The sequence below is a fragment of the Ranitomeya imitator genome, chromosome 1, assembly GCF_032444005.1.
Source record: "Ranitomeya imitator isolate aRanImi1 chromosome 1, aRanImi1.pri, whole genome shotgun sequence".
NCBI classification, from domain to species: Eukaryota; Metazoa; Chordata; class Amphibia; order Anura; family Dendrobatidae; genus Ranitomeya; species Ranitomeya imitator.
Window position 1 is genome coordinate 404,226,367 of NC_091282.1, and position 10,184 is coordinate 404,236,550.

At 41.6% G+C, this 10,184-nt stretch overlaps 1 protein-coding gene across 2 annotated transcripts in view; it reads left to right on the forward strand.

Moving 5' to 3' along the window:
* Window positions 1–5,951, forward strand: part of AGTPBP1 (ATP/GTP binding carboxypeptidase 1) — a 223,276-nt gene extending 217,325 nt beyond the window's left edge. For both annotated transcript variants that reach the window (XM_069762493.1, XM_069762500.1), the window contains one exon: window positions 2,541–5,951. In XM_069762493.1, the coding sequence (XP_069618594.1) occupies window positions 2,541–2,745 (205 nt within the window). In that variant the 3' untranslated portion in view covers window positions 2,746–5,951. The remainder of the gene's footprint in view (window positions 1–2,540) is intronic.
* Window positions 5,952–10,184: the final 4,233 nt, after the last annotated feature.

Below are 10,184 nucleotides of genomic sequence, written 5' to 3' on the forward strand. Positions count from 1 at the left end.
AGTGCCTGCGCACTGCAGTACTTTGCTCTGCCCTCAACAGGGCTGTTCAGATAATGTCATATTACATAATGAAAGATGGGATATGTTAAATTTCTGAGCATGAAATACAGAGATGTGTAACTACATAGCATGCTATAAGAGCAAACAAAACAAGGAAATACATTAAAGAGGTATCCACTATAACCCACTAGCAATAATATAGGAGCTAGCTTTCCAATCACTGGGGTCTGACCACCATGGCACAATCTCTGACGCTCCCATTAAGAATGAATGAAGTGGTGAGCATGATCAAACTCTGCTCCATTTATCCAAGGCTCTTCATAGCCCAAGTTTTTGGGTCTGATGTTGGTCATGACCCCCTGCGATCAGAAGGTTATACCCCTATCTTCCTTGAGAACCCCCTAGAAGTACAGTAGATGACATGAGTTTACAAAGTACAAAACTACAGAAGTCCCCTGTTTGCGTGGGTGTACGATCTACAAGATGCATCTTTTAGACCTCTTTGTTATAGTTTTTTTTTTTCAGAATTTGCTTTTCAGTTTCTGATAAATAGAATAATGTTGTGTATATACTTATGCAATGATGTGCAGTTTTCCATTCTTGTTGCCTTCCATGCTTCTGTTCCGATGTCATTTGGATTTTGTAGGTGGAAGACATGCTTGTCCTCAGACCTGGCCATTTCTGTGGCTTTTTGTTAATATATTAGGATGTCTGAAACCCGTCTGTGCACGATGTTTTCGATCAATATAATGTGTATTATTTGATTAGAAATAAAATGAAGATGTAGCAGGCTGAAGAAGCTTGTCCGAGATACTTATCCGATGAAATATTTAGAAGCACTTAAAGCTTCTCCGCAAATATGTTTATCTAGCCCCACAGGAGAGCAATGAAACTGGGTGTAGAGAGGCCGCTTCTTTCTTCTCCAAGCAAACTCTTTGTGCCTAGAGGCTTCAAGCAACATCAAGGATGTTTTTTTACAAGCAACACTTAAGTTAAGGCAGTAGAATTTCTTTAATCCAAAACCCATGGGATCTAGCTAGTACTTGGTTATCACACATTCCAGAGCAGTAAGGACTAAACCTTCAAGCTTAGAGGCCCCTAATAAAAGCAAAGAAAGCCAATGAAATTAGTATAACTAAAGTCCTAATGCTTATGTGGCCCTTGAAAAGAACATGTTAATTGCAAAGACACTTAGCATTTCCACGTTTTGGGAACATAAGTGTTCCTAGTGGTTGGTAAGATCAATGAAGACACACAAAATTATTTCAAATGAGCAATTTACCCCCAAAATTACCAACACACCAGCTTAGGGCTCGAGCACACGACAAGTTATCTCGGGCATGTTCTCAACATGGTTTACATGGGCGGCACTCCTACCCATGATATTTTATGGAGTTGTGCACGTGTGTTGGATCAAAATCAGCAATGTCAGTCTGAGCCTGTGAAAGACATTGGACCACACTTGGATGACATCTGAGTGCAGTCTGGTGTTCATGGATTGACAGAATGGAGAAGGGGGAAAACTTTTTTTTCTCTTCTTCCCTTTCTCCAAAAACTGATGCCAATGTGACCAAACTCTGTCCAGGTTCTGGTTAGAATAATCGGACTGTTTTTTTTCTTCTCGGATGCAGAGAGAATGGTCGTGGACACGTACCCTTACACTGAGGGTATGTGCACACGTAGGTGGGATGTCTGCGGATTTTTCCGCACCTGTTTTTGTAAATCCGCAGGTAAACCGCCCTGTGGATTTACTGCGGAATTACCGTGGATTTACCGCGGTTTTTGTGCGGATTCCACCTGCGGTTTTACACCTGCGGATTCCTAATATAGAGCAGGTGTAAAACGCTGCGGAATCCGCACAAAGAATTGACATGCTGCGGAATAAACAGCGTTTCCGCGCGTTTTTTCTGCAGCATGTGCACTGCAGATTTTGTTTTCCATAGGTTTACATGGTACTGTAAACTCATGGAAAACTGTTGCAGATCCGCAGCAAAATCCGCAGTGTGTGCACATAGCCTGAAAGTCCGAAGTGTGAGATGTCTGTGAATTAAAGAATTAGTGGCATTTTTTTTCTGCATCCAAATCTAGACTCTCTGCAGTAAAAATGCTGCATATTACAAACCCAGCAAATAGCGGCGTATATTGCTGCATTATTCAGGCAGATTCCATGTGTGATTTATCTACATACATAATACATAATACCAAAACCACTGCAAAAATGCAATGTGTTATATCGTGATCGTTGCAGTGCTTTCTTATTGCTTTCTGAGGGTGAAAAAAATGCAACTGAAACGCTGAAAGAATTCACATGCTGCAGGGCTCAAATTCAGTCATAGTTTTGTTTTTTTTTCAATGTGTGTACGTGAGATTTCTAAAATCTCATCGCTTTTGCCGTTCTTGTAAAACACAGTTTCATTTTAGCAGGGAAAAAATGCCGCATGTGGACATAACCTAAAATCTGATTTCTATGGGCTGTGTTTATTTTTTTTTTATTATTATTTTTTTATTTAAATGTGTATTTTTCATATTTTTCATTCCAGTCCGACTACGTATGTCTTGGATGATGATGAGCCTCGCTTCCTGGAAGAAGTGGACTACAGCGCGGAGAGCAATGATGAAGCCGACACTGATCTGCCGGATGTAGCTGCAGATTTTGAAACCTTAGCAGTAGAAGATGAAGGATTTTCAGACTCCGAGATCTCGCGAATTTGCTCGAAAAGCGCCCAGAAGAATAAAGAATGTTAACACGGCCTGCTTTTGGCACTGAAGCATAGGCCGGTAGAATTATACAAGAGTTACTTAATGAAAACATTGCTGGCTTGAGCGGAGACTTTGTTGGGGTCTGCTATGGGCATATATAGCGGAGTTCTTTGTTCTCCTGCTTGTGTTGCATGTTTTTCCCCCTTCTTTAGGTGATTTCTCCAATCTAACGTGTGCAGATGGCTGACATACCTGAAGAGCCACATTCGGTATTGTTCGTTGCACAGTGTTTCTAGTACTTGTTGCTACAGAACTATATTTCTCGGTGTATTTCATTTGGATGATTTTTGCACTATTGCATTTCCTTTCCTTGGAAACTTTGTAAAAGGTTCATTGTTCACAGTTATGTGTTCACAGTTGTGTCCATTTCTGGCTCAGTAGCAGCACTGTTATCTTTACCTTTGTGTTCTGGGTCTCACTAGTGTCAAACAGGCATCTATGTAGCAACGGTTGGGGAAGAGGCATGTTGTGATCTTAAATTCCCTAAACTCAGGCACACATTCATAGAAATGAGTACAGAAAAAAAAAGTTTGCTTTGTTCTGTGCTGCTTAATGGGTTGTTCAAATAGGTGACCACTAGTGATGAGCGAATGTGCTCGGATAAGAAGTTATCTGAGCATGCTCGAGTGTCTTCGGCATGCTCAAATACTATGTTCGAGTCCTCGGGGCTGCATGTCTCACGGCTGTTTGACAGCCGTAATTCATGCAGGGATTGTCTGTTTGTTAGGCAATCCCTGCATGTGTTACAGCTGTCTAACAGCTGAGGGACATACAGCTGCTGGGACTCGGACAATTTTTTCGAGCATGCCGAAGTTACTCGATTGGCACTCGAGCATGCTCCGATAACACCTTATCCGAGCATGTTCGCTCATTACTAGTGACCACATAATAGACCATGCCTAGTCCTCCATCTCTTTGTGGCTCTTCCTGGCTCTGACTCCTAGAAAAGTGTCCAGAGTGGGGCGGATGTTTGTATATCTAAATAGGTTATATAGATCGGGGTTGAAAATTATCCTTCAGATATGGACTGTTGATGTGATATCTGAACATACTAAATGCCAATATCTCGTGTCCTTATCAATATACACATTATATAGAGGGGTTACAGACACATGCAGAGCTACTGATCTTGGGAAAACTGATAAAAGCTTACAGAAAAATCATTATGGCTCATGCTCTTTACCCTAAGAACAAATATTTAGCAGTATGTGGGAGCGTTCAATTTAAAATCTAGGGTCTAGATACTAATCTATCTATCATCTCGAACAACGGGCACTAGTCCTGAAAGGAAGTCTTTAATGGGAATCTGTCACCAGGTTTCCATCACGTAATCCGAGAGCAGCATAATTCCAGTGATGTGTCCCTTACTGGGCTGCTTAGTGTGATTTTGATAAAATCTGTTTTATTTGCAGGATAATAACAATAGAGGACTAGTAAACTTGCTGCCAGGTAGTCCTCCATATTCATGAGCTCTATACATCCCCAAACCTAATTGTACATGGGCAGAAAGCTTCCAATCAGTGGTATGGATGGGGTTATCCAGAGCTCAGCATTCTTGAGGACTGCTAGATCTACAGAAGAAAAACATTCATTGGGCTACTTGATATAATTTTGACAAAATAAGTGACACATCGCTGGAATCAGGGTAAAGGGAATTTGACGGGTCCACCTTTCCCTCCAACCCACCAAAATTTGCATATTCCTTTCTATATACCTTCACAGCCCCCTTATACGGTTTGTAAAAAACATCTGTTTATGGGTCAGTCTATTTTTAATTGGCAATTTTTTTTTGACTAATTGTCCCACTCCGCATGATATCACACCAACCGACTTTTTCTCCTCCGGATATGAGCAGTGCGCCTCTGAAGCCAGGAAGTGTACATTCAGAGGGGCAATGACATATATAGGCAAGAAAGTTGGGCTCATGCATAAGCTTCGCAGAGAGCAGACGATGATGCCATCTCTTGAAAATCACGTTATCACACCCACAGAGGTGTGATATCATGCTGAGTGGGACGCCCCCTTGACTAGTAACAAAGAAAACTTGCATATTGAAAGCAGACTGGTTTAAAAAGGGAAGAAAATCACAAGTGACCACATCAAGGGTCAAGCAGCTCGAACGTGTCAGGGCTTTACCAAATAAAACAGCTCCTGGATTTCGGTGAATTTGACATGGAATGCTGAGACATTCAGGTGTGTTTAGTTGGAACTTTAACTTTTTGGCTTGTTTAGGTTTTTTTGTGTTTTTTTTTCTTTGTTCTTACATTCGATGCATTCTTGAAAATATATAGTGTTCATAAATACATGCAGGGATTTACAAAATGTAATGTAACCAACTTCAGGTATAAAGCCTAGAGTAAGTTATTGTAAGCCCAATTTCAGATATTTAATTTTCTGGATACTGTTACAAGTTTGGATTACTTTGCGTGCAATATTTGGCTTATAGCAACAAGTATTTAACTGTATTGTATATTCGTTTCTGATGCTTGTGTCCTGTTATATTGTAACGTATAGATTCTTCTATTTATTCACAACTATAACTTGGAAATCTTTGAATTATAAGTAATGAAATGTTCCAAGTGCCAGCTGCTACATTATAGTATAGAGATAAGTGAACTGGATTCTGTGGTCTGATGTTGGAAATACAATGATCTGGAACGTTTGACCCGATCATATCTTCACTTTCTAATGTTGTCCAAACCATGGGGATAAATGTGTTGAACTTCAGATTTTTGCCCCGAGGAAGCAGAATGTAAATCTCCTTAGATGTGGCCACTCAATTTAATTCACTTTTTGTTTGACATCATTTTTGATCTTCATTTTGAAATAAGGATCCTGAAAAAACTGATGTTTCTTATAGTTTGACCAATTTATTGTTTAATGTTCCAAATGCCTCCATATGTAATTGTATGTTTATTATCTTATCCTCTTGATGTACTGCTGGACTATGTTAAGCCTTGGACGCTGCTGTCCTAAAGTGCACCTTATTCTGTATACTTTTAAATGACTTGTATTATCCATTAGCTTTACCTTCAATGGAAAATTTTATGTCAAAATAGAAACTGGAATCGAAAGAGAACTCAATGGCAGTCTGTCATTGAATAGTGTGTTATGTTTATTTTCCTTCCAAGCAAACATCATTAACTTTTGCCTTTTCAGTTTCTCTTATTACAGTATTGCATTTACAATAATGTTTGGACTTGTGGCTTTATCTATAGGCTGGAGCTCTAATATGATTTTTTTGGCCATGACACTAAGTCATGTTCATCTCATTTCTTAGAATGAGGCTAGATCTGCATGGTGACTCGGGGTTTGACAGCAATTTTTGGAAGCGACACCTGTCACGTGACCAAAGTTTACTAGGTGTCGCTGCTACATCACGGAAATGGGGTCACACTTCAAAGCCGATTTAGTGTCACAATTCTACACCATTCACTTGTATTGCACTGTGATGTAGCGGCATCGCCTAGTGATGTTTGGTCGTGGGACAGGTGACGTTGCCTTTTAATCCCCAGCCTTATTCAAACACGTGCTGGACATGACTTTGTGGCACTATTCTAAAAGTATTACAGGTTCTGCTCTTGTACTTACTTGCAGATTGCAAAGCTTGTCTGTCCACAGAATGGTTGTTGTTGGAGTAGCATTTCTGGCCAAACCAGTCCATGAGCCTCCTCTAATTGGAAAAAACACTTTCAAATTTGCAAAATGTTTTAATTAGAGGAGATGAATGGATAGGTCTGGGCCAATGCTAGTCTATCAGCATCTATGAAACCATGTTATACATATGCATTATTATTAGTAAGTGCTACAAAATCATGTCCCCAACACGTGACAAAATAAAAATATAGCGGCCAATCCCTTTAATACAGATTGATTGGCATATGGAAACTCAAAATAGTTTGATTTTATAACCTTTTGTCAGATCATTCAGGGGATTTTAAGAGCTTGAACATTCTGCTCCATAGGTCCAATGCTATTATATCCAACACTTACAGTGGTGTGAAAAGGTGTTTGCCCCTTCATGATTTCTTATTCTTTTGCATGTTTGCCACACTTAAATGTTTCTTATATAAATTTAAATATTAGGCAAAGATAGCACAAGTAAACAGAAAACACAATTTTTAAATAAAGGCCTTTATTGTTGATGGGAAAACGAAATCCAAACATACAGGGCCCTGCATGAAAAAGTGATTTCCCCCCATTAAAATATAAACTAACTGTAGCATATCACATCTTTGGGAAGCTGAGGTCAACTTCCCTAGCCACACATTGATTACTGCCACACCTGTTCTCAATCAAGAAATCCCTTAAATAGGACCTGCCTGACAAAGTGAAGTAGACAAAAAAGATCCTCAAAAGCTAGACATCATGCTGTGATCCAAAGAAATTCAGTAACTAATGAGAAACAAAGTAATTGAGATCTATCAATCTGGAAAAGGTTATAAAGCCGTTTCTAAAGCTTTGGGACTCCAGCGAACCACAGTGAGAGCTATTATCTACAAATGGAGAAAACATGGAACAGTGGTGAACCTTCCTGGAAGTGCCTGGCCTTCCAAAATTACCACAAGAGCACAGCGACGACTCATCAAAGATGTCACAAAAGACCCCACAACAACATCCAAAGAACTGCAGGCCTCACTTACCTTAGTTAAGCGTTAAGGTCAGGGTTCATGACTCCACCATAGGAAAGAGACTGGGAAAAAATGTACTGCATGGCGGAGTTCCAAGACGAAAACCACTGCTGAGAAAAAAAGAACATAAAGGCTTTTCTCAGTTTTGCCAGAAAACATTTTTATGATCCCCAAGACTTTTGGGAGAATATTCTATGGATTGACGAGACAAAAATTTAACTTTTTTAGAAGGTGTATGTCCCATTACATCTGGCGTATAAGTTACACAGCATTTCAGAAAAGGAACATCATACCAACAGTAAAATGTGGTGGTAGAGTGATAGTCTGCAGCTGTTTTGCTGCTTCAGGACCTGGAAGACTTGCTGTCGTAAATGGAACCATGAATTCTGCTGTCTATCAAAAAATCTTGATGGAGAAAGATTGACCATCTGTTTGTGACCTTAAGCTGAAGTGCACTTGGGTTATGCAGCAGGACAATGATCCAAAACACATCAGCAAGTCCACCTCTGAATAGCTTAAGAAAAACAAAATTAAGACTTTGGAGTGCCCTAGTCAAAATCCTGACAGTAATCCAATTGAGATGTTCTGGCATGACCATAAAAAGGCAGTTCATGCTCGGAAACCCTGCAATGTGGCTAAATTACAACAATTCTGCAAAGATAAGTGGGCCAAAATTCCTCAAGAGATTTGTAAAAGGCTCATTGACAGTTATCGCAAACGCTTGATTGCAGTTGTTGCTGCTAAGGGTGGCCCAACCAGTTACTAGGTTTAGGGAACAATCACTTTTTCACACAGGGCCCTGTAGGTTTGGATTTATTTTTCCCTTAATAATAAAGCCCATCATTTAAAAAAATAATTTTGTGTTTAATTGTGTTATCTTTGACTAATTTTTACATTTGTTTGGTGATCTGAAACATTTAAGTGTGACAAACATGCAAAAGAATAGGAAATCAGGAAGGGGAAAACAATTTTTGACACCACTGTAAATTAGGAGTGTAGTCTAGTATTTTAGGAACTGTAGGTACATGTACAGAATATAGGACTCTCCAATTCAGTTCCATATCAGTAATATTCCAGAGATGTAGGGCCCGATTCATTATTGCATTTGGAAATGAAGGAGGCCAGTTGTATACTTGTCAATAAAAGACAATCTTGCTGATCAATTTACAGAGGTTTCTTTTCAGCAAAAAGCAGTATACATGTTTGGGTGTGTAAGTGGTGTAACAGAGGATCCAGGACTGATGTACATAAAAATAAGCATGTGTTTGGATACCCATAATTGTTGCAGACATCTACGAGAGGATCATGAGAAGCGAACTAGACGGAAGCTTGTGGCATATTGCAATTGGTGAGATATGACCGTAGATGACCATTTGGACCCGTAGCAATTCATCATGTCTAAAGCATGTTTGCATCGAACCAGGTTAAAGAACAATACATACTGACGATACATACGAGCTGAAACAGTCACTTCCTCAATCCTCATCCCAAAGTTAACAAAACTGTGCACATGGATATCTTCCAGAAATTCTATGCACATCTACCTGATCACGAGTGCCGGTATTGCTTCTTTCTCAGTCGCCCATGACAGCACTACCAGAGAGAGAGGGAATCCGCCCTTCAGGACAGGAAACCTACAGGATAAAAAGGGCGGTACCTCTCTCCTGCGTCAGTTTGGTTTCCTGTCCTGACAGGGAACCCTCTAGGATGGTACCTGAGATCCGTAGCCGACCAGTCGACCTATGACGGCGGGGAGGCCCCTGTCACGGCTGGTGCGGTATCCGACGCCGCCGCTGCTGGGTCCGATGGGGCTGCAGAGTGCGCGGAGGGAAGCGCGGCCGCCTCCCCAGATTGGGGTAGGGGCTTCGGGGACCCGGTGTGCCTCGGCGGCAGGGGCACTTCCTGATTCGGAGCGGTGGCGTGGTGTGTGTAAGGACACCAAGATGGCCGCTGCACCGGATATAGAAAGCACTACTTCCGGGTCCCGGGCAGAGCGCGCATGCTCAGTGATCCAAGGGGGATCAGCGCTTTCCGGGAACGCAGCCCTGGAGGAGGGGGTGAATCGGCGCCAAAAGATATAGTATTTAAACACCGCTGTGGAACCGCTCCTTGCTGCATGCAGTCCTAATAATGGAGGACAGCGACCAGCAGCTCCAGCAGGCGCAGCCCTTGCAGCAGCAGCAGCAGCCACCGCAGCAGCAGCAACGTCAGCGTCAGTGGCACCACCAGCGCAAGCCAGATGACCAAAAGAAAAGGTCCTCTGCAGGCACCCGCAGTACCCGCTCCAGCAGCCATTCCAGGCCGCGGAGTAAAGCCAATATGCCTAACCAGTCGACACCACAGACTACGGATCTGATACAGGATCCTATACCTCCTCCAGAACCGGTACCTGTGGCTGCGCAAGATGGGTGAGTGATCTTCGTGAAAGTTCACCAAATAATTGGGGTCCCCCTTTCCGTTTGTTTTTAGGCAAGAAAAAAAACGGAGAAAACTAAGAATAGAGTCTGCCCCTTATGCAGTGAACCCCTGTTGCAAAACTGGGATAAGAAATTGTGTGGCTCCTGTATAGGACAAGTCCTTTGTGAAGAAGCCCCTAGTTTTGCCTCTGAATTGCGATCTGTAATAAGATCAGAGGTGGAAACCGCATTTAAATCTCTTAAAGGGGAAGGGGTCAAGGAAAAAACACCTGTTCCCTATTCTCACTCTGATTCTTCTAGCCCTGAAGGGGACGCTTCAGACAGACAGGGTTCCTCCTCCTCCTCGGATTCTGAGAGAGGAGGCCGCCACTGCTTC